This window comes from Aptenodytes patagonicus, chromosome 15 (genome assembly GCF_965638725.1).
Source record: "Aptenodytes patagonicus chromosome 15, bAptPat1.pri.cur, whole genome shotgun sequence".
Taxonomy (NCBI): Eukaryota; Metazoa; Chordata; class Aves; order Sphenisciformes; family Spheniscidae; genus Aptenodytes; species Aptenodytes patagonicus.
The window spans coordinates 8,219,924-8,243,985 of NC_134963.1; the positions used below are offsets into that span (position 1 = coordinate 8,219,924).

At 52.2% G+C, this 24,062-nt stretch overlaps 2 protein-coding genes across 4 annotated transcripts in view; both read right to left on the reverse strand.

Moving 5' to 3' along the window:
• The window catches only part of CORO1C (coronin 1C), a 54,484-nt gene extending 45,891 nt beyond the window's left edge, over positions 1-8,593 (reverse strand). Inside the window, exon 1 of one of the 3 annotated variants that reach the window (XM_076353149.1) lies at positions 8,511-8,593. The gene's annotated coding sequence lies outside the window, so the exon portion shown is untranslated. Of the gene's footprint in view, positions 1-601; positions 622-1,392; positions 1,460-8,510 lie in introns of those variants that run through there. The other 2 variants (XM_076353147.1, XM_076353148.1) reach the window with 2 other exon arrangements.
• Positions 8,594-15,668: 7,075 nt separating this feature from the next.
• The window catches only part of SSH1 (slingshot protein phosphatase 1), a 42,077-nt gene continuing 33,683 nt past the window's right edge, over positions 15,669-24,062 (reverse strand). Inside the window, exons 12-15 of the mRNA XM_076352658.1 lie at positions 23,906-24,052; positions 23,008-23,208; positions 21,421-22,051; positions 15,669-20,952 (exon numbers count right to left, since the gene is read on the reverse strand). Of these exons, the coding sequence (XP_076208773.1) occupies positions 19,675-20,952; positions 21,421-22,051; positions 23,008-23,208; positions 23,906-24,052 (2,257 nt within the window). The 3' untranslated portion in view covers positions 15,669-19,674. The remainder of the gene's footprint in view (positions 20,953-21,420; positions 22,052-23,007; positions 23,209-23,905; positions 24,053-24,062) is intronic.

A 24,062-nucleotide genomic window follows, 5' to 3' on the forward strand; every position in this document is an offset into this window, starting at 1 on the left:
TAAAATTAAACCAGAATCGGTATCAGCAAACTGAAAAACCAGCCACAGCCTAGTATATTCAAAATGTCACTCTTTCATTTTGCTAACATCCTTGGTCTTGCTTATACTAATCCACACGCACATCTGCATGAATAGGCTGAATAGACCTGCTCAAACAAACACGTACAGGACCGAAACTACAGCTGTTAAAAAACCCACAACACTAATGCATATCACTTATCTTTAACAATAAAACTGCATCAATCAGTTTTACTTTTGTTTCCAGTAAGCTTTCAGTCCGTCGTCCCCCCCCCTTTTTTTTTTTAGACCTGTCTCCCGTGCAGTCAGAGCATCACATTGTCTAGACCGGGGTACTACAGCCCAGCGTTCGTGCGGTTGCATGTCGGACGCCTTTCCGTGCACCGCGAGCGGAGAAGCGGCTCGTTTCACAAAGCACGGGTAAGTACGAACCTTTAAATTCTGGCCTTTGACATACCGCTATGAAAACAATGCGGCTTTCTGCACAGAAAAACAAACCCCGCGAACGTGTCATACAACCCAGGACTTCACACATCTCCCGAACAGACTCAAGAAGAGCCATTAATAACGGCGTGACACGTACCCGGTCAACACGAGGGTAAACAAAACAAAAAAAACCCCCAAAACTAAACCCTCCGGTCATCTTTTGTCCTCGGCAACGTTGCAGGGTGGTCAACGGAGACGCGGCGCTCCGGGGGCGACACAGACACGCCGGTGCCAGCGAGCTGCTGCTGCTGCTGCTGCACCGCCGGGAAAAAAAGAAAGGGGGGGGGGGGGGGGGGAAGGAAAAAACCTGCCGAACAAAAGAAAAACCCCCGTCCTCTCCGTGCAGAAGGCGGCCGGGGCTGGCAGCGGGCATCAGGTGTGCGGCGCGCAGGGCCCGCCCGAGCTGCGGCGGGAGAGCCCGGCCCCGGCGGCGGGGCCGCCCCGCCTCGGGCATGCCCCGCCGGCAACCTGCGAGCCCCGGGCGGATGCCGGAACCCGCGGCGACCCTGAGCCGCTCCGCTACCTAATAAGGAGGAGAGCGGGGGAGAAACCCCGGGCTGAGCGCGGCGCCCAACCGCCGGCGTGGGGAGGGCGCTTCCCCCCGCAGGCCCGGGCGCTGACAGCGGCCGCCGCCTCAGGAAGGGCTCGACGGCAACTGCCGGCCCGGCGCAGGAAGAGCCCGCCCGCCCGGCCGGACCCCCACCCGCCCTGCCCTGCCCTGCCCTGCCCGGCCCCGGCGCCCGCCGCCGCCGCCGTCCTACCGCGGGCATCGCCGCCGCGCCGCGGCGGGCCGCCCGCCGCCCTTCCGCCCCGCCAGCTGCCACCCGCCGCGCCGCAGGGCGCCGTCCTCCTGCCGCCCCGGTTCCCCCTCGCCCCCGTGCCGCGCACCGCAATCCCGAGCCGCCTCCCCGCGTCCGCTCCTCAGCCCGGCGGAGCCGCCTCCGCCGCCTGCCGCTGCCGCCGCCGCCGCCGCCCGACTGACCGCCGCGGGGCGGGGGCGGGCGGCGCCGGCGCCAGGTCCCGCCTTCTTGCGGCCACGCCTCCCCGCGGCGGGCCGCGCCCCCTCATTACGGGCACCGCCTGGTGCCGCGCGTTCCCGTCCCGCCTCGCTCGGCGGAGGGCGGGGGCGGCGAGGTGAGTGGCGGCCCGTCTAGCCAGTGGCGGCGCGGCGCTCGCTGCCACGCGTGGCCGCGGGCTCTCTCTGCCCCCTCCCCGCAGCCGGCCGGTGCGACCCGCGCGGCCCCTCGGCCGCCCCTCGGCGGCGGTGGGGGCGAGACCCTCCCTGAGGGGGCCGGGCCCGCGCTCCAGCCCCCCCCCGCCTGCCCCCTCTCCCCTTCGCGGCCCCGGCGGGGACGCGGCAGCCCGGTTCCCCTCAGGCGCTTAGCCCCTTGCCGGGCCGGCGCCCCGCCGTGGCCCCCGCTGTTCCCCAGCTTGCCTCAGGCCTCTTCCCTCGCAGGCCCAGCCGCGACTCCCTGCTGGGATGGCACTCTCGTCCTCTGCTTTAGATACCCAGGGTGTGAGCAAAGGCGGGGAGGTACAGGCAGAAGGACCGGGAGGGTTTGGGGCACTATGGCAGCAAAACCACAAATTGCGAGCGCTGATGCGACGAGTGAGGCGCAACCCCGCAGATGCGGCTCCCCGTGAGCCCTCGGCCAAGCAGGGCACAGCTAGAGCCTGCGGTCGACAGACGCAACGCTGAAGAGAACCAACAGTTCTGCAAGAAAAACAACCATGCCGCCTCGTTTTGTCATGCTGGCTTGCTGGGGCCTGTAGCCCCCGTGGAAAACGGCACTGCCAGCGAGACGGTGACCAAAGGAGAGCTTAAGCCCCTGCTAAAAATCACACTGTAATGAGAAGCGCAGGACAGTAGCTTGAAACCGAAGATTCTCCCCATTGCGCTAAAAGTAAAGCCGCTTTTGGGGATGCTGGCTTATGTGGTTGTAAAGAGGGTTTTTTATCTCCGCTGTTAGATGAAAAAGGCTAACAGTTATTATTACAGTACATAGTAAGAAGGTGAGTACCTTTGTAGCAAATACCTCAAGGCACGCAGGGTAATACCGCTCTCAAAGACTGCGTGTTTCTGTTCCTCCAGGGAACTTGAAGAGCGGATGAATGATGCTAGATCAGTGCCCACGTTGCACAGTGTTTACCATACATGGCCAAAACCAAAAGCTAGTCTAGCTTCCTTATACGTTTTGGCTAATATTTGCAAATTCATTTGTATGTGATTAGGTGCTTAAGTGGCCTAATTTTTCAGGGGAGCGACGCACCTGTGTCTCCCCTTATAATCCTTCAGAATTTGGAGAAATGTGTGTCGTGATGAGCTGAGCTGAGAACCCGTCTTTTCCCCCATGAAACTGCGACAGGATTGTGAACTACCCCCTGTTAAGTGATAGCTGGGTGTTAAAACATGCGGAAAGCCTCTCGGATACATTTGTCATGGTCTTGCTGGTCTGACTGATTACAGCTGATGGAAACATCAGATGCCACAGTAGCTACAAATTAAATGTTATCCAACATTTGTTAGACTTTGACACTAGTATAACCACTGATTCAATAAGCAGGAAAGTCTCTCTTACATACTGAGCAACACCTTGATAAAAAAATATTATACACCCAAAGATTAGAGTTGCAAGCCTGCATCCCTGCCACGCACTGCCCGCGGCACCAATTACTGTGAAATTAATACCTTCCTTCTGAAAGCCAGCCCAGCACACTTACTCTCCACCCTCCTCCCTCAAACAATCTCTTTAAAGCTAAAAAAGAAGAAAACAAAAGCAGTTTGGCAGCCTTGGTGCAGACCTGCAGGTAATCTGTAGTTTAGTGGGTTTAGATTGCGATTCATATTTTCCACGTAGGTACGTGACTTGCTGAAGGTCACACAATGAGTCAGTGATAAAGCTGTGTCTCGACTGCCAGTCCCACGGCTGTTAATTTATTAGGACTTTCGAACCTGTGCATGTAGCTTAAAACTTTATAGAAAACTATTAATACAAGCGTATAAAATGGTACTTAAAAATATACACATGTATAGCTCCTTCTAGCTCAAAACAGTGGGCAAGCTTGACATGGTATTTTAATCGTGTACCAGCCGATGCTTCATCCTGGACTGAAAAACAGCAGCAAAGGCAGCAGTAGCCAGCGCTACCCAACAGCTTGGAAGAGAAACCGAGGAAGATTTTTGGCATCCGTCTAAAAAGAGAGCGATGCACAGAGGACACAAAGTCAAATTTGTCCTGAGAAATCTGATTGAAACCTAATCCTCTCAGGAACTGCCCCCTGAACGGTTGGTTTCTGGTTCACACGGTTGCTGCAGGGACGGATACTCCTGCAGCACAGCTTGCTCGACACGTCGTTGGAAGAGTCACTAAGGAAGGACTCGGAAGGAGACGATACCTGTTGAATTTTCGCTAGCGCTTCCTTAAATGTTCGGGTGGAAATGCTCCAAAGATCACTCAGATTCTGACCTGGATTAATGAGCCGTTTAGATCGCAACAGCTCACCGTACAAGGTGATGAAGAAATGACATGAATTTCAGGCTGAAGTCTTCAACAACAGAAGGAATGGCTAAGGTTTTACACGTGCTCTTTGGTTCCACTGTAAACAGTAATCTTCATCACTTCAGCTGAATAAAATCATTCTAACAAACAGTACTTAAATTATAGCCAGAGTGATGTAAGCCTAACAACTTGTCAAAATATGTCACAAATTCTAATTTTTGTGAAGGAAAATATCCTATTACCATATTCTTGCAGCTACAAGGAACCACACAACAAAGTTTGTCCTTCTATTTTATCAGTACCAACACGCCTGATTATTAAATTTTGCAGAAAAGATTCAGAATTTATTCAAAAATATGTTTCACTAGTTTTATCCATCCCACATATTTTACCCTCCGCTACATCGATGCACGATTGCTGCAGCCTATCTCACAGCCTTTATACGGAAACAGCACCGTGTCTACAGACTCCACCTCTGAAACTTATGTCAGCAGCTAAATTTAGCTTGCTTGCAAATATGCATCAATTCCATCACTGCAGTAAATCACGCTGGTTCGTTCCTATGATGATCCTGACATGCCTTATAAGTAACGCGTTCGGTATGCCCCGCAGCCTTCCTTGCCAGCGCGGTGTTATTGGTTAGAAAAGGTAAAGAAAGATGCAAGCACCTGAGGCACCTCTTTCTAGGAGAAATTTTGATGGCTTCTTTGGCCTTCGGCTGACATTATGCAATTTGGCTTGGAGCCTCCGAGCAATCTTAGATGGACGGCAACCCAGCCATTCAGAACCAGTAAAGTCACTTGAGGGATTAATTTGTCTCGAACATTTCAATTTGCTTAAATCCTCATTGCTAAATATATTCTGAATGAAGGAAAACGGCTTACGGAGGGTTTAGAGAGATCAGCAATTTAAAGTCCTGTTATTTTGCAGCTTAACTTCTAAGTCACGCAAAATATGCCGGACATGAGAGTTTGTGTTTCGGACCTCGGGTTTGCAGATATCCAAGTTACACAACTTTTGAAAGTCATTTGTGTCCACTTCATCTATTTATTTCTTGAAGCCTTTTGATTTATGATTATATTTAAATAATTTCACAGGAAGCACTAGGTTCTCCCACCTGAAAGCTGCATATTTTTATATTTCTTCTTCTATGGCTCTCGTGATTTAGATACGCAAGGCCAGATTCAGCAGCATTGAGGAGAGCTGCTCCCATCACCAAATCGGTGATGTGATCCTACGTTTCACGTAACATTACTGGAATGCAGTGCTTTTTTTATGCGGGGAAATCTGAATTGATTGCAGTGAAAAAAACCCCAAACCCAAGCTGTTTTCTGTGCGTGGAATAGCATTAGATTTACTCTTTCTGCCTTCTTTTCTCAATGTCTGTTGGGCACATATCGAATGGCGAGGGTAGCTTTATTAAACTGCTTACGAACCTGGTTTTTAAGGGGCATTTCAATGATCATCAAATGTTGCGCAGCTGCCCAGACAAAATTGTACTAACAGCCACCACGTAACAGCTCTTGATGACGGCTAATCAATTCTGTCTCTCGGACGGCATTACGTGTTCTGCCCAGGGAAGTGTTGCCCCGTGCTGATCTGTTCGCCAGATCCAGCAAAGGGTTTGTCTGGAGAGAGAGAGCAAAATCCATTTGGTTTGGCCTTATTCAATCCTTGGCCAGAAAGGGGAGCTGTAGAATTATGGAATGAAGATAAGGAGAGCAATATGTTCAATCAGATTTTTAAAATAACGGCCAGGAAGGGAGAAGTGTGTGAGTGTATCGGAGCACGTGGACAAGGAGGAAAGAGGAACATGTGAATTAAAGCAGAGGGTTAGGAGTCAGCACCCCTTAGTTTTATTCCCAGATCTGCCCTACCTTTCTGCGTGACATCGAACGAGTCCCTGCGCTACTTCCAGACCCTGTAAGCTGGGGTCAGGTCGCAAGCCCCCTCCCCAAAGGGTAATGAAAATCCGCTGCGGTGAGCGAGCACTTGCACTGACGTCGTTTGTGTGCTGCTCGGCGTGGAGGGAAGATGCTGGAGATTGACAAGTAATAATGAGTGAACATTAGGTCAGGATGGGTATTAATAATTTATGCTATTGTTATTAATGATTTAAAATACATTGCATAAAGCGCATTTATTACTACATATACACACTCTCATGCATGTTATATGCAGTAATACAGATGTCATACACATCCCTACCAACTAGTCTATAGGAAAGGCATAGAAAGACATGCTGCCTACAGTTCTTACAGCAAAAGGAAATCTCTAAATTAATTTCAAGCTAATCTATTTCCTCATGTATTTTTCTTCTCCATCATTGTACAGGATCGTGAAATATTTTTTTCTTTCTTTTTTCCCATTTTTGCGATAAAGGGGAGGTGGTCCCAATACCTAATTAAAATCTTGGGACACCAAATAAAAACGAAGCAATTAGTTGCAACAGATGGGATTTTCTTTGTTGCTATCTCCACTACACCAGACGATTAACTAGGGAGAGAGAGACAAGAGAGCAGAACGCGCAAAAAAAAAATTAAAAAAAAAGCAAGCTGTATTTTATTTACAACATGAATATCCTGGGACTGACACTTCCTATCATTCTGAATAGCAGAAAAAAAAATCAGCCAGGCACCACGTAATGAGCAGGGGCTTTGAGCAGCGAGCAGTAACGTGAGGCTTGGCGCTGTGATTGCTGTAGCACTCCGTGTTACACATCACATGTCCTAGTCTTGTCCTCATTATTCAACCGGTTTTGAATCCTTTTGCCATCTTGTTCTGTTTCTCTCCCTGCTGTCTAGGATCAAGTTGGACCAAAGGTGCTGGAAAAATCAGAGGTATAAGAAAGGAATCATATAATGGTAAATACACGTGAGGTGTTCGTGTTCAGTTAGGCAGTATGACATTTGGGAAGATACATATTTAGAAACATTTTAAAAAAAAAAAGACTAGGTCACGGATATAGCAAAATGAGAAGCTATTCCTACTCTTCTTTATTGCAACATTTTCACAGTTCAGCCCTGAAATAGATTGTCTTGACCCTCCCTCCCTATTTCTTCTGAAGAACAAGTAGGTAAACATCTGTCAGGAGTGATTTAGCTGTAGCCAGTATTGCCTTAGGGATGGAGCACGATTTCTTGTAGTCCCTTCTAACCCCCTTCCTCTGTAAGATCCCCTATTGCATCCACCTGCTCCTTCTATTCCCCGCAAAGGATGCACGCCTCATTGCTGATGAAAACATCCCTCTGTCTGACCTGGCTGACGAAAACACGCCGTATCAGCTGTACCATTTAATCAGACAAATCTCCCACTCGAGGAGGAGCGGAGAGGCTGTGAAGATCCAGACACCCTGATAATACCAGTACTAGCACTGCTTCATGTACAGAGCCTAAGTGTGTCAGATGGCGGATAGTTTGCCGTGACAAGTATTTCACAACCCTATTTCTTTACATCGCGAGAATGATAATGTGCCTTCAGATGCCTCCTGAGAGGATAGGATCTGTTTTTCATTGCTGTAGGCTTTGTGTTATCACTGACACACACACAAACTCTGGCAATGTTCGTATTCTGACTTGGTTTCGTGACTTCTGTGAATGAGAGTAATTGACAGCACAATGTACCAAGCACCGTGGGATAATCACACCTATTTTTTAAGTAAACATGCTATTCAATTCAAAGCTAGCATAGATTTCCTGTGCCTTAAAACATTTCTTTTCCCTTATAAGGAAATCCACAATTGCAGATTGTCAATAAACAGAAGATGTAAGTTAACCAGCATGGGTCTGATATGTCCTTGCAGGATCCAAACTCTCAAACACTCATTTCTAATCTCTCCCTATTTCTACATAACTGCTGTTTTACCAGTAAAATTTCAACAAAGTTCATTTATCCATAGTTTTTCGGTGAAAGGGTTTCCAAGTTGATGTCATTCTCCTGAAAGGCTTATTCAGCTAAGTCACAGTGCAGGAGAAAAAGAACCTAAGGAAGATAATGCCTCCTTTTCATGCCATAGCTAAAATAAAATTATATTGGCTCACCCAATGCCTAGAGAGACAGAGGCGAATAATCCCACATGACCGTCGGAGAAAGTATCATATGGGCGCTTCTGCACTGTATCTATTTGTGACAAGCAGTATAGGAGTACTGGATATTATACTTATTTATATACAAGAGAGTCTTAAAAAGCAAATCCCTTTCTCATGAAACAGTTTCCCTGCAAGAAGTACTTTTACCAGGCTGCTAGTAGACTTGAATCAATGCCTGATTTTTGTCCTGCCTCGTTATGACCATAGATTGCTAAACGTGCCCCGAGCGCATCCCATCCGTTGCTCGGCTATGACAAGGCAGGTGTTTTCCGAAAAGCCTCACGGCCGCCGCGTTCCCACCTCCCCTCACCACCCAGCCCTCGGCTGCAGCGTGCTCCGGATCCACCCTGGCCCCACGGCACCGCGAGGCAGCGCCGGGGCCTGCCAGCCCGCCCGTGGCAGAGCTGTCACCCCTCACCTTTTCTGGCAGCGCTGGGCGGTGGCGTCGCTGCCTTCCCCTCTGCCGGCTTGGGCTTTTCGAAGGTTTTCTTTGCGTCGGCAACTTTAAGCACTTTCTCATCCTCCTGACTCTTCCTCCCCTTCCGCTCTGGCTCCTCCGAGCCCCCTCCTCCTGCAGTCCTGCCTCCAGTTAGCTGCTCCGTGCCTGCAGCTGCCCGCTGCTCCTTGGCAGGCTTCGCTGCATCGCTGCGGGGCTCCAGCAGCGCCTCCGTCATTGCCACAGTCTTGCTCATACTCAAAGCCAGGCTCTCTTTGCTGTGGGACCTGACAGGAGGGGCCGGTGGGGTTTTTTGCTGGCTGTGTGAATTGAGTATCCCTGCATCTGCTTCACCTCCGAGCTGTTCCCTGCTCTCAAGGAGCTGGCTGCTGCTCTGTCTCGAAAGCTTTTCAGTGTCTCTAGCCACCGAAGCATAATTTGCAACCACAGAGACCATTCTCTCGAGGCTCTTCACTACCTGCTTGTCTGGCTCGGGCTTCCTGGCTGGATCCTCCTCGCCGGTCTGGCCATTCTGGCAAAGGTCCGGAGCGCTGTCAGGCTGGGGGGCGAAGCTCACCGCCCGCCTGAAGCTTTCAGCTGCCTTGCTGCTTTCTCTGGGGATGTAGGAAACAGATGTTGTTACCTCCTGTTTGCTTTGCAAAATGTAATCCATGAGCATGGCGTTTCGCTCGAAGCTATCTGACCTGATGGGGACACTCGGCTTGTTTCCCTCCGAGGGAGAGTTCAGGGTCAGTTTGTTCACTTGCCTGCTCTCTGCACTGCTTTCAGAGTCCGAACGGCTTATCTGCCTCCTCAGGACTCCTTGGAAAGCGTTGACCCTGTTTAGGCTCGGACTTGCCGCCTTCCCATCTGCTGGGTAGCCCTCCTGAATCACAGGTACCTTGTGCTCTGTCGCTTTCCATTCCTCCTCAGATTCTGCTTCTGCCTCTTCGATCAGGCGCCTGTACTCACTCTCCTCCAGCCTGTACACCACCGGCTTCACCGTTCTGCCCATGCCCACTCGCCTGTGCCCAACCTCCATTTCGTACACCTTCGGAGGGGCTTCTCCTTCCTCCCCTCTCCTGCACCCTTTCGACACAGGGTGGTCTTCCGAGCGCGGGTCCCCTGCCAGCCCCTGCTGCCCTCTCCACCCGCTGCTGCTCATTTCTGACTTCTTGGCAGGGGCTTGCATGTCGCTCCCGGCGTCGGGAAGGTCCCCCCTTTCCAGCCTGTGCCCCAGGCCCTCCTGGCCGAGTTGCAGCAGAGTATAATCCTCGCACGTCCCTGAGGAGGCTCCCCGTGAAGTAGTGCAGTCTCTCCCCCTCGCCTTACTTGTGTCATGCCGTAAATATCCATAGTACTGCCAGGTGGAGGCTTCCATGGCCGGGAGCTCGGTCACCTTAATTCCTTGTCCAAATGCTTTGAAACTGGCCAGCCAAGATTTCTTCCCACCTTGGGTCTCGGCAGACTTTCAGCACCGCCTTCTCCTTCCTCTGCTACTGGGAGGCAGCTTGGAAGCCTCCGTGCCTGGGTCATGTGAATCGGCGTTTTTTAGCCTCATGGCCAGCAGAGATGAAAATACACGTTGGCGTGATGGAGCCCATCCTCTGTGGCAGGGCAGGAGGTTCTCTCCTAACACAACAGCTGTCAGAGTTGATGTTACGCTGGTCCCTACTCAAATATAGCCCACCTGAATAACTGTAAAAGCACCCCCCAGCTTCTAATTTGCTGGTCCATAGCACTTTAGAGGCAGGACTTGCTACCCATCTGCACCTTTCTTCAGGGACTCTCCTCTTTTCCCCAACCTGCTGCAGCAATAACTCCCTATGGTCCCGTGCAGCAATCCTCCCTGGCTTCCCTCTGATCTCACTGCTTCCAGAGTGATTTGCTGCCAGGTCATCTGCTGCGGCTCGTCTGGGCAGGATCACCTCCGCGGGTTTCACGGAGAGCTTGGAAACCCGCGTCCATGCCCCTGGCACTCTTCCCTGCCTCCCTGCCCTGCGCCCGACAGACACAGAGCGTCTCCCCCAGCGCTCCTTCCTTGGAAGTGGCGCGCAATCTTGGTCTGCGTCCCAGCATTTCGGGGAGAGATACCGCCTGCACAGAGCACGCAGGGCAGAGACGGATCGGCTGGAATGATCTGCGGGAATATGTTATTGCTAAGGGAATTGCTGTGACATAAAAAAGACTACCTGAGATAAACAGAGAAGCCGAACAGCAGCCTCAGAAAGAAGTTTCCCTTAGGAGACTCCAAAACATAACTTATCAAAAATCCCTATTAACGCTCTGGGCGTTTCTTTAAATAACCCTCCGAGCAGAAAGTTCCTCCCTTCAGATAATCCTTCTGCCAAACGGGCTCCTGTAAACTCTCTGGAAGGAGGGGGAGCAGGAGAGCTGGAGGGCTCTAATCCGTTTATACACAGCCGGGATGCCTGGCATTGCAGCGAGCCGCGGCGGCCGCCACGGCTCCCACCCCAGCAGCTCTTCCCCAGCGCTTTGCCTTTTATGGTGCACGAGGTGCCGGCTGCCCGAGCCCGATCCGGGGAAGCATCCCAAGGCGGGATGCAGGAAAACACCTAGACGGTCCCTAAAGAGACGCAGGCAGCGGCACAGCCTGCGCAGGCACCTCCGTGGTGCCGGGGCTGAGCCAGGTGCTGCTTCCCAGCAGGGGCTGAGTTACCCCAATGTCAGTCCAAAAAGATCACAAACAGCCCCCAGCGACCTGCCCACCGGCCCCAGGCTAAAGGCATCCCGCTGACACCCAGTGGGGCTGGAAAATCCTGCCAGGGCCTCATCCAGAGCCCCCAGGGACCCCGGCAGCCCTCTAAGCACAGCCGACGCACTCATACGGGCTGTGCGGGTGACGCCTGGATCACGGTCTCTCACGATGCCACCACCTCGTCCTCTGCTCCATGAGCTGGCTCAGGAGCGAGTGCCAGCCACCGTCAAGGGGAAGGAGCGAGGGACGATGGTTATCCCAGCCCTTATCAGCCCAGGAGACAGCCAGGCCCGCTCGCAGGGATAGTTTTTTATCAATGCACGTTGCAGAGCTGCTCTGCAGCAAGACAAAACACCATTTGTTATCACTGGAAGTTTTAAATCCCTGCCAAGGCTGCCCAAAACAAACACAACCGCTTCCCAGCGGGACGGGGGCCGGCGGCCGGGCTCCCAAGCTGCGCCAGGAGCAGGCGATGCTCCCTGCTGATGCCGGTGGTGGGGGTGACCTCGCAGCACCAATCCCGCCAGGTAGTGAAATTTGTCTGTAGCAAAATTTGCTGACAGTTGCACGAGTGACAAATTTTAAAGCCAAGTCACTTCTCCGTGGGATAAACTTGCCAGGCTCGGGCACGCTTGACGTTGGCACAATGACCTGATCAATAATTTGGGGTTCTTCCCCTTGAGCCAACACCCTGGTCCCCCCTGCCAAAGCCAAATACATTTTGGGTTTCTCACAAACCATCATGATTTAGAGCTACCACCTTGGTTTTTATTGGCTTGCCCCGTGTGGGGATCGTAGAGGCTAGGGCTGGTGTGGACACTGCACAGCTGGGTCGCTGGACCTGGGTTTGCCCTACCCTGCTCTGCAGTGTGTTGCACCGCTTTCCTGTGAGCTGCTTATTAAACTCTCGGGAAAGTCTGACATGGGAGCAACGCAGTTTCTGCTCCTGAACCGTCTGCATAAAAGGAAATGGCAGCTGCAGCAATGTCACCGCTGCCCCATCCTTCAAACCAGAGAGGAAGAGACTTTTAGGGAATATGCAATGCCCAGGGCGAGGGCCGAGGCTGGAGCGAACCCGACCGGCCCATCAGCTGCTCCCCAGCCGAGCAACTCCCCTGGCTGAAGCAGCAGAGCTGCTGCTATCGATACGAAATGCATGTGTGTGTGTGTGTATGTGCACACACAGAGGGGACCTGCCGCCGCAGGTACTCCAAACAGCAGCACGTTTGCAACGGCTGGACGGAGAGGGAGCCCCACCAGCAGCGCAGCTCGGCCCACGCCCACTGCAGCCCCGCATCCCCTGCCCCTCCATCCACCGCAGGAACCGGCTCGTCTCACATCGGCAGTGCTGACTCTCAGCTCCTGCTTAGAAAAATATTTACATTTCTACCTCTTTACAGGCCAGTGTGGCTGTCCAGCCACGACCCAGTATAAATAGTCACAGAGGCATCATCCTGGGGCTGCAGGCAGCTGGAGACCCACTGCCGGAGCAGCAGCTTCTCCTCTTTGCTGCAGCAGGCTGCTGGTGTTGAAGTGCAGCTGTGGCCCTTTGCGTCCTTCCTGTTGCTTCTCTGTGCGCATATCGCTTTGTTCACTACAAACAGCCTCGCTCACCTGCCAAACCTTATCTTTTCCCCCAATAACATCATTACAATATCTGCTCACCACCCCTGTGGTCACCCAACCCCAACGTGAAACTGGGAAACGCTGGTGGGGAACCATCCTCCTCCCATCAGGGGCAAAGAACGGAGTCAGAGGGTCCTCGAGGAGATCTGTTCCTTTCTGATTACTGCTCGGTACCGCTTGCGGGCTCCTCCACCGGGCAGGCGAGGCGAAGGGCCCGGCCAGACCTCGCGTCTTCCCACCACCCCAGGTCCCAACCAGGAGGGCACCCAGTGCCAGGCTGCCCCCGCCATGATCTGCCCACGGAGGCTTCATGCTCAGGCATCTCCTTTCGCCAGCGAGGCTATAAATAAACCCTCTGACAGTCGCCAGAGAGAACTTGTGTTGCTCCAGATGTTGCCTGGCTTTGCCATAGCAACATCACAACAGGATGTAACATTCGGCCATAACAAGAACCGCTCCGTAAAGAAACAACTTTCAATCATAACAAGAACAAAACCAGACACACAAACTCACCGGCAGTCACAGGGCACCCTCCGGCCATTTCACAGTCCTATCTCGGGGTGCCTCTCTAACGTATAACCTCTTATGTGCAACTCTTGAGATGCAAACCTGCAAACGGCTACGGCGGGGAGATCTCCATCTTTGGGAAGCCAAGATGAGCAGGGAGCGTCGTCTTGTGAATCAGCCAAGGGAAGTGTGAATTAAATGAGCTAGCAGCAAACATCTGACCCCAAAATGGCGTTGGCTAAGGGACAGACTCTGTCCCAAGGACCTCAAAAGCATGCTACAGCGAGAAAGCTGTTGCCTCCCCAAACCGGAGCTCTGGCGTGCAGGAGCCTCTGGGGCTCCCAGCTCAGCACAAGCTTTCCAGCTCTGCTGTGGCTCAGCGCTGGAGAGAGTTAACCCCAGCGTGTAAAAGCTGTACACACACACGCACACTCGCTCCCACTGTTTTCCTTCACATGTCGTCATGTAAGCATGTCTGGGCAACTCTCGGAAGGCCTTGACACAAAGCCAAGCGCTCTGTGCTGGGGCGACTCAGCCTGGGGTCTCTGTCCTGGATCAGGGGAGTGTCAGATGCCGGTTCCAGCTCCTGATGCTGCAGGTCCCGCAGCGGGTACCCTGCCCACGCAGTGGCAGACCAGCTCAGCACTCTGCTCCTGCATCTGGGGGAAGAGTCACGTTTCCATCGGAGATGCTCTCAGGTGTAAGGAGAAGACCAAAACCCTCACAAACCCATCCCAGGGCTCTGTCCTCCATCACCTGCAGATTATTTTCCCAGCTGGTGAACTGCTGTCCATGCGCAAGTCCCTGCAAAGCTGTGAGTGCAGCCCAGAAATGTGCGGGTGACATGAAGTGGCATCAGCTAGCACGTGCCGCATACGGCTCCAGGGTGACACTCGGCTGCAAGGTGAAAGGAAGATGTTCCCCAGCCCCTTGCTCTTGTATTGCTGCACCCTTACCACACCGGAATCAAACCCAGCCTCTGCTAAGGCTGCGGTAGGACTTAAGTCAATTCACCCCAATGAGTTTGTGGCCTGAGCTCCGCGGACGTGAGGAGCTGGCAAATTAGCATCATGAAGTTGGCGGCAAGTGCCGGTTCCTGCCCAGGTCCGGCTGGCTGGGCCCGGCAAGAGGGTTGCAGCTCCTTGGGGCAGCCGGGCTGAGTGCCGGGGCAGGGAGGGCAGGCAGTAAATCACGCTTTCCTGCGCTCAACTGATGGGTGACAGACAGCTGCCAACTCCAAGCCAAATCAACCCAAAAAAACCCTAAAAAGCAAATATTTCTAGTGGGGGTTAACGACTCTTTGAGGCAATTAGCAAGTGTGCCAAAGCCGGAGAGCATCCCCAGCCTGCGCTTTGCTACCCTGCCAAGGTAAACACTGACATGTTCCTCCCTGAAGCAGCTTTGGGAGCGAGAACAATCCCAGGCAGTAACAAGATTCCTCGCAGGCACACGAGACAGATGCTCGCTGTTTGCCTTTAAAGGCAAAATTTGGTGAATGCCCAGGAAGGGCTAGTCCCACCTCGGGTGGATCGTGGAGCGGCAGCAGGATCCGCTCAGGGCAGAAAAGCCGCATCCCAGGATTTAGCTCCTCAGCTTTCACGCTGGGGATTTGCTCTTCGGAGGAGACTGTAGCACAGGCCTGTGGGAATTAAAAAGCCCATCTCGTAGCGGTAGCACCAAGCCCCTCTCCAAATAAGTACTTTTCCGTGCGCCGTGCAGGGACGGCTCAGCACGGCGCAGGCGTTGCTTTCACACGCACGACCGCTCCGCTGCCAACATCCGCTCGGTGCCGGGCAACGTGCACCAAAACGCGGGCAGCTTCTCCTTAAATCCGGCCTGGGGTCTCTGAAAAGAGGCTAGGCGGAGAATTACAGATTTCAGTTCCACTCCTGCCTCTATTTCGTTCCCTTTTCCCCTTAAAAAACCTGCAAGCGAGCCCGTGCCGTGGCCCGGGTGTGTTTCTGCAGCGCTCACCATCCCGGCAGGGCAGCTGAAACACGTCCAGCGCTGCAAGGACACAACCGAGAGGGACAAAGGCGTCTCCCAATCTGGCCTTCAGGGGCAGCAGAAAACAGCCAGGACCCAAAAAAAAGGGGAGCACAGCCAGGACAGACGGGAAGAGATAACACGGTGCAGGGGACCGCGGGAGCCAGGCAGCCGCTGCTGCTCCGATGATACGTGCCCGTCGCCTCCTTTTCTTTCTGCCCCCTCCTGCCCCTGCGGGGCCTGTTCCCCACGGCCGGGCTGATCCTTCCCCACCTCCAAAAATGCTGCAAAGCTCATTTGTAAAAGGAAAACAAAAAAGTTTATTTTTCTCACAAGAAGCACATAAAATATACAGTACATTTTTACAAACAAAAGTAAAAAAAAGTGCATTATGCATCCCCTACCGCGAACGTACAGTACAAAAGATACTGCATATTTAAATATAAAACCAGAATTAAGAAATACCATGAAATAAAAGGAACGTTGTTATCATGGAGTACAGCAATGCACTGGAACAGCTACACGTTACTCACCCACCCCTCCTCTCCGGGTCTGCGGTCACGGTCTAACCAGGTCGGGAGCCGGCTCCCCGGCAGAGAGCGGGCGATGCCTGCAAGGGCAAGGCGGGACACGACCGAGCCAACCACCACCTTCATGGAAAGGACAACCAGGAGGACGGCTATTGCTATCACACAGACCGACAAAGCCTGGACTGGAAATAAGGTGCCAGTTTTGTGCATTTCGGGTTTTCTGGCAGAACGGGACTGGGTTTGGATTCACACCCGGCAATCCGCTGAGCAAAGAGCGGCCGGCCGGCGACGGGACGTCTCCCTGGACACCCCCCCCCCGGTCCGCGTTTCCGCAGCAATGCATAGATAAATGGGGGCACTGGGAGCTGCAGCCAGCATGGCGGCGTCTCAACGCAGCCCTTTGGTTTTGCCATATACAGAGCAGAAGGGAAGTGGTTAGCAGCGCTGAGCTCAGCGGGGCCGGGAGGGCGATATGCAGAAGTGGTAACGGTCTGACTGCCACCGGAAACACCAAAAGCACCAAAAAAACCGAACAGCAAACGGCAGAGTTTAACAGCTCAGCATAAATACACAGTATTTGTAAACTATTATTAAGGCACTCAATTGTAAAAGAACAATTACAATACGTGGGAGAGGACAAACACATCTACCTTCTCATGCAACAAATCTAATGAAGTCTGCAAGCATCATAGGTTTGGCTACAAAAACCTTCGAAATGGCACACTAGTGCTTCTAGCGCACGTTGGCTTCAAGACCGACTCCCACGAAACCGTGCCTCTATCCCGACAGCGTCGCGACGACGCAGCGACAGAGCCCCGAGCCCGATGAGTGAAGCGGTGGGGTTGGTCCAGCGAGAGCAGAGTCCAAGCGACAGGCAGGAGGAAGGCGGTCAGCGCCAAGCTACGCCCCGGGAAAGCAGTGGTTTGTACGCAGCAGAACTTGGCAGGCACTCAAGAAAACAGGAAGGAAATATATATGTTCGCTTGCATCAGTTAACGGAATTTTTCTGAATTTATTCAAATCCGACCCCCCCCACTTCTTCCCTTGGCCGGGCAGCAATGGGAAGCGTCTGCAGCGCTGAGAAAGGTGCCGGTGTAAAATACAGCGGAGAAAAATAACCGTGCAAATGGCCTTTGCAAGCCGAGGCTGAGGATCAAACTGTGCTGGGATCAAGCCTGGGCGCAGTGCTGCGAGCAGCAGAGGTTCGCCGGGCAGGAGGCACAAAGGCCCTCCCAGGCGGCTGCTCCGAGCCCTGCAGGCATCAAACAGCCCCGGGGCCTCCTGTGTGCCCCCACTGTCTGCCCCCTTTCATAAATCAGAACCTGGGTGTACACAAGGATAGTGAAGATGACACAAACACAGGAAACTTATTGCAGATCTGGACTTGCACGTGCACCCATGGTATGCCGACATCGGGTAGAGGGTATTTCAGTCCTACTCTGAACATGACCCAGCGTTTTCTCAGCCCTAAAAAGCAAAAGCTTGTGCACATTTTCCAGGGTCCCCTCACGCAGCAGCTTTTGCTTCAGACCAGCTTTCATGGGTGAAACAGGAAGCGTGCCTTAAGCTAAAAATGCACATCAAGTTTAAGACTCTTTAAGGAGGGACATTTATTTACTGATTGCCAGTCCCTACAATTCCTCACACTGTTAATATAAAAATGTGGGGTCTTACGCTTAAGGAAAAAGAGGTAACCTCTGGGCATTTAAGACAGTAAAACATGTAGCTCCCTTTCTCAAGACAGTGGATGTTTGATTAATACAGACTCTGAGAACGATTGCTTGCAGCCCTGCTCTCTCCCCCCACCTCAAGGAGGGGATTTTTAAGAATGGCTTTCGATGGAGATCTTAAAACGTGGGAGAGCTCGCGCTCACAGCCTGGTTGCTAAAAGAGCAAATCCATCCGTTTGCCGTCACTGACCTCTGAGGTCTGTTTTGGCCCCCAAGGTCTGTTTTGCACCCCAAGCCTGCTTCAAAATATCGCCCCGAAGGCACAAGCAGCCAGCACGGTTTCAGATGGGACTCGGAGAGCACCAAGGTGTGGAGCATGTCCCCTACACGCTTCTCAAGCTCTTCCCTCCTGACTTGGCCAGCGCATCTCGCACAGAGCAGTTCTTGACCTGGCTGGCTGCCCAAAATATTCTAAGAAAATGTGCATTTCATATAGCATCGGTGAACTGCTGCGTTTCAAGCACCTCCCACAGCAGGGCAGCAAGAGGAGGAGCGCACGCTAACACTGGTCTGAGACCAGTCCCCGAGAGCCAGCCCCTGGCGTGGGAAGGATGCGCTTCCTCGGCTACGATTGCCGCAGAGCGTGCAGCACCATGGGCGCCTCGCTAAGGGAGAGCATGGGCAGCCCCCGGTTTCCTCCCTGCAGGTCGTGCCAGCTTTCCTCCGAAAGGATCTCACCCACACCTTCAATATCCCTCTCTCTTTGCAGTGAGCCCGTATTTCTGTTTGACTGCTCGCCCCGAAGGATGCACCCCCCCCGAGAGTAGGATTTACGCCTCTGTCACCCCTGGCAGGAGGCTGGTGAGGGCCTCCAAGAGCTGGGACACGTACACCCCAGCTCCCCGCTCTGGGGCCACCCAGCCTCCTGACACCCAGCATAAATAACCCCTTGGACTTCGCCAACAGTTCCCCAGGCTGCCGGCAAACCAAGGACGCAGGAACCGTTCTACCAAAGCCAACAGCAATAATCAGAAAAAGACACACGTTCACCTATTGCCTACTGGGATTTCAAATGCGTGGGACACCAGGAGAGCCATCCCTCCTCGGCCATCTCACTGGCACGGTGTGCCACCAACAGCCCGATGAAGAAGGGTCCCCAACACAGGATCTACAACACCGACACAGCATTACACAAAGCTTCACTAGGGTCCACGGTCACTTACTGGCCAGGCTCGTCATTAGTACTGGGACATTACAAACCACGACGACAGCAAAAACACCCAAAGAACAAGACGCCTCTTCACGGGAGCGTAAGCCTGTGACAACGACACAGTCTGGGTGTCGCTCCGGCACCAACAGGAGACTATGACAATTCACCCAGTCACGCAGTGAAGACGGACTAACGCCAGCAGGTCACACAGTCAACATGAACACAGCTCGATACTCCTTCACTTCACAGCTAGGTCACTCGGTGCAGTAAAGCTTCTGTCTCCATACTCCTCCAGGCCTTTACGGTTAACATTAAGGGAATACCTTCAAATAACGCTAAGTGTTGTGGGAAAAGCCTTTTCAAAAAAAAAACCAAAAACCAAACAATAAACCAAGACTAAAAGTCAGCGAGAACAGAGGTAGTGTTCATGTCACCATTTTAAGGATTTTTCCACAAGTGCCCTGTTTTAACTAGAGACTTGTGTTTGTTCTGTAAAAAAAAAAAGTCATGACTAATTATTTTGTTGAGTCTTTGAAAGAGTATTTCAGCATTTTATATATATAGATAGATAGATAAATAGATACAAATATCTATCTATATATACACACACACACAAAAAACCACAATTATTATACTTGGCAAACAGTACTAGAAACAGCATCCTGCAGGACAACAGGCAATTCACACACAAAGTCCTCTTCTAAGCCATGCAATACATTTTATTTTCCCTTGTGCCATTCTTCATGACCCATTATGGTTTTTTTCTCCCCACTTAGAGTACAAGGAGGGGAAGAAGAGGTGGCATCAGATGAACTACTGCAAGTCAGATGATAAAACTGCATCGGTGCAATGAATAAATGCCATAAAACCCGCAAAATCCACCCCCCCACACAAGGCATCAACTTTTGCCCATCCAAAGTGTGTTCTTCAAGTTTCCGACCGCTGGCTTCGCTGCCAGTTTGGAGGTGACGTCTGCACTCCTCAGCGTGGATTGTGGCTCACAGAGCACGGAAGACTCGCTTGAAACGGCCTCTTTCGAGTCCGTTATGGTTGACACATCCATGTCACTTGATAAGTCCTCAGAGGACAAGTTAAGACATCCTAGCTTGGCGAGAGAATTGGACCTTTTCAGAGGAGAAGACACAGTCAAGCCAGCCAGCCGCAGCCGGGTCTCAATTTCCTGAGTTCGTTGCTTCACCAGGCCAGGCTTGCCCCGCACGCTGTGGATACTGTCGCTGCTGGAGCTACGCGTCAGGTTGGAGCTCCGGGAGGAGGAGGGAGTGTAGCAGATGGTCTTCAGGAAGTCCTTGGTGAAACTGCTCGTGTGCTCCAACCGACACATGACAGGAGTGGAGGTTTTCTGAGAGATCCCCTCCAAGACGCGTTTCACCTCTAACTTCTCCACATCGTTTTCTGCATCTTCGGGTATCAGCAGTGGCGGTCCCAGAAGAGGTACGAGGCCGTGATGTGAAATCAAAGCCTCGCTTTCCTCCGCAATGCTGGAGTCGACTCTGCTCAGGGGGCTCTCTCTGAGCAGTGACGAGGCGTCCGAGGGCAGGCTTTTCAACCGCTCCAGCTCTTTGGTATGTTTCCTAACCAAGCCTGCTTTCTGCAGCTGAATAAGAGACTCCTGATGCTGCATCAAGTAACTGTTTGCACTTGGCTTTTCCAAGTCTTTGCTGAACAACGAGTACTTCAGATCCTTGGCAGGTTTGCTATCTTTTCTGGCTAGAGACTCTTCTTTTACCACTTCTGTGTTAAGGAGGCTCTTCTCACAATGCGAGTTTCTCCTGGGCAGCAGAGTTTTGACCGGGGTTTTTGGTGCATCTTTTCCTTTCTCCAAAATGCTGCAGTGTTGATCAAGTGATTTGCAAGTGCCAGCCTCCAAAGTACCAGCTCCTGCCGACAGAGGAAGCGGAGCCTCATTATTTTTAGTTCTGATTGCTTCCTCTGAGTGTGCCTTGCTGGGCAGGTGGTCCGCCAAGTTGGAATTGATGTGGGAGAGGAGGGCTGGTTGCGTGCAGATGGTGGTGCTGCGATGCACAGTGCCAGGGTTCAACTTTTCGCACTGCTCCCCAAAGGAGTCAGGAGACAAACTGGCCGAAGAATACATGCAGTCAGTGCAAGACTGATAGGAAGGCTTGACCTTACTGAGGATCCCAAATACGGCATCATGCTGCAAAAAAGAAAACAGGTACAGATAAATGTGCACAGAACAGGTCATCAGCAATCAGCAGAGCGAGAGGCAAAGACCACAAGATACATTTACAGCCACGCAGATTTGAAACGAAGCCCACTTCCACTTCTCTTAAGGCCCTGCAGCAGGAACAAAAGCCACGTACTTTCTCAGCAGACAGTATCTTCAATGGAAGAATACCTACCGTTTCAAGCGATGGTCATGCAAGCAAGTTGCCCAAAGCAGTTTATAGGGCACTCACATGTGTGCGCTCTCTCTCTGGCATCTAAATCCATAGCTTGGGCAAGCAAAGCCATGTTCAGAAGCACTTCGAAAAGGAAGAAGCTCATCATGGAATGAAAGGCTTTATCCAAGTCAAATGAAACTGTGCTATGAAGATGAGAAGAGCAGTTTCACTTGCAGTAGAGTCAGCCATGCTAATCACCTACATTTAAACTCCATACGCACCTCAAAATCCTCTGGGCAACTCCTTTTGCTGTTGTTGTTATTCAAGTTCTCTCTATTAAGCCTGCTCTCCTCCTTGTGCATGGACAAACGCCGCTTCCACTTCTCCATCGGATTTTCTTCCCTGACACCGTCCTCCCCTGGGTCCCCAGGGCCCAGCACTATCCTTCCCTTCCGGGGGCTGAAGTCAAGTTTCTTCTTCACCTCCTTCTCGGTGAAACTGCTCAGCTCCACCAGCGGCTCCGCTGCCTCCAGGGCTTTTGCCGTCTCCAGCAGCCTCCCCTCTGAAGGTGCAGACGGAGGCTGTCCCACCAGCGAGGCAGTGCGCTCCGCGAGTGCATCCCGCTCCAGCTCCTCCACGTGGAAAAAGCCCTCCCTGTCACCAGGGATCTTGTTCTCCAGAAGCGTGTCCGAGAGGCGATGGAAGCAGTAGTTAAACCCCACAGACACTTCTGTGCCGGCGCGGTTGTCCAGGAACGCTGACTGCGAAGGCGTGTCCAGGTCAGCCAGGCGGTTTTCTAGGTCGATGTCTAAGCTCTCGAGTAAGAAGTCGCCCGACCCCGTGGTGCCGTCTGTGTTCTGGGGTAGGTTGCTCTCTGCCTGCTGCTTCCACAGCTTATTGTGGCGCTGCTTGCTGGGGGAAAGGACAAAGACACGAGTGACTACTCTTGAACGGTAGGATGCTCAGTTCCAGGAACGTCCCTCCCTCTCCACAACCCAGAACCGAAAGGCTGACTGCTGGGTCCAGCCCTGCAGTCCCACTTGGACAAAACCGTATCTAGCATCAGGATTTTGTCCCTCCCGCCTGCCCACTCCAGAGTCTCTTTGGCCCAGCAGACTCACAGCAGTGCCCTGCACCACACCCATGATGGGAACAGCCCTTGGGAGGAGTCCCTCAGGGCGGAGGGGCACAGGGCCCTTTGTCAGAGCAAAACACTCTGAACCAACATCTCTGCACATCTCACGGCACAGTTCCTGCTGAACCAGAGTGAAAAATTTTCCTCCTCTTCCCCCAGCAGAGCAGAGGCCAAGCAGAGCATGCAGAAACCCTTATTAGATACTACAGCGCTTGCAATGACAAAGACTTGTGATTGGCATGGTCACCCAGAACTGCAAATGATTTGCCTCCAACACTGCCTGAGCTCAGTTCTGCCTCATAAAACAAGAACAATGTTTTGCTGAACAGTACCGGCTGCTGAGAAATACGAACATGCTTCCCAAACGCAGAGAAACCCTCACTGAATTAAACCAGAGCAGATCTCCCTAGAAGACCGCCAATTTCCATCCAGGGAGGCCTGGCATGGAAAAGGTTTAGAAAAACACAATTAGCCCAGGCTTCTGCATCTGCCCTTCCAAAAAGGACCCTTCTGGATGGTGGTCTGGCCTTCAGACTGCAGCACCACGCACACTCTGCCAATGTCTTTGAGCACGACACGCGTGTGTGCAAGACATCAGCAGAAGAGCCTAGTGCCCGAACAGAACGCCACAGAAATCAACTAACATTTTGTGATACAAAACCACGAGAGGCTGCCTACAACTAGCTCCTTTTATTTCCTGCAAGTCACCTTTCCATTCATCCTGTTGCCTTACCTCGCGTCTAAAATGCCTTCATATTCCAAAAGCTGTCTCATGAAGCCTGCATTTGGTCTTGCAATGCTGCGTTTTTGCTTCACGTAATTATAGGCCTTTTCCAGTGACCAGCCAAATTCCTTCATTGCATAAGCTATAACAGTAGATGCTGACCGGCTCACACCCATTTTGCAGTGCACCAGGCACTTGGAGTGATTCTTCCTGCGGAAGGACAAACAGGAAAACACGTCTCATCTTTCTGGTTATGGTATCTGTTGTTACCATTTTACATGGTGGAGGAATAGTACTTTGTCCCCCTGACCACCCTAACACCATGGCTCAGCAGGTGAGAAACATTTTGGACTAAGCGGGCCATGAGAAGAATCTCTCTCCAGAAGTCAGGAGTTAGAGAAGGGCAGCTTCAATCGTGCTGCCATTTCAGAGACCACCATGAAGCCTCCCGCCTGCCTGCCCGAGTCTTTGGATACAGGGATAAGTAGGAACAACCTGAGTGTAAAAGCCCAGCAGAGTTTGACGGGCTCTGTCACCATCTCTTGTCTGCAGAGACAGCTGGGGCTAGTCCAACACGGACATGTGTTGGAGTATTTCCAGAACATCTTGAGAGAGGAAATGTCCTCGTTTCCTTTTGGAAGCAAAACAAAGTAATAATAATAAAAAATATCATAGGCTAGGAAAAGGTTAATGCCAGTACAGGAAGAGACAAGGTATGGGGAAGTTCCAGGGACACAGAAAACTCCTGGCAAAAGCAGTAATGCAAAAGCCCTGTTGCCTCCTTCAGTGGTGGTGTGGGTCAAGGGAGGGTCCCAGCCCCACGCTGGATGAAACCCGCAGGGCACGGTGTCAGACCCCGCAGCTTGGATGTGCTCTCACACTAAGTCGCGTCTCCCAGCCCACTTACTTGGCCTTATTTATAAAGTGGTACGCCTCATTCCAGTGAGCCAGGAGGTCTGTTGTCTCCTCGTCATACACTCGAATATTGTGATATGCGAACAAACCGGGGAAAAAATTATCAATTTCCCTGGTCACATTCAAAATGTAGTCAATGCTGTGGAGAA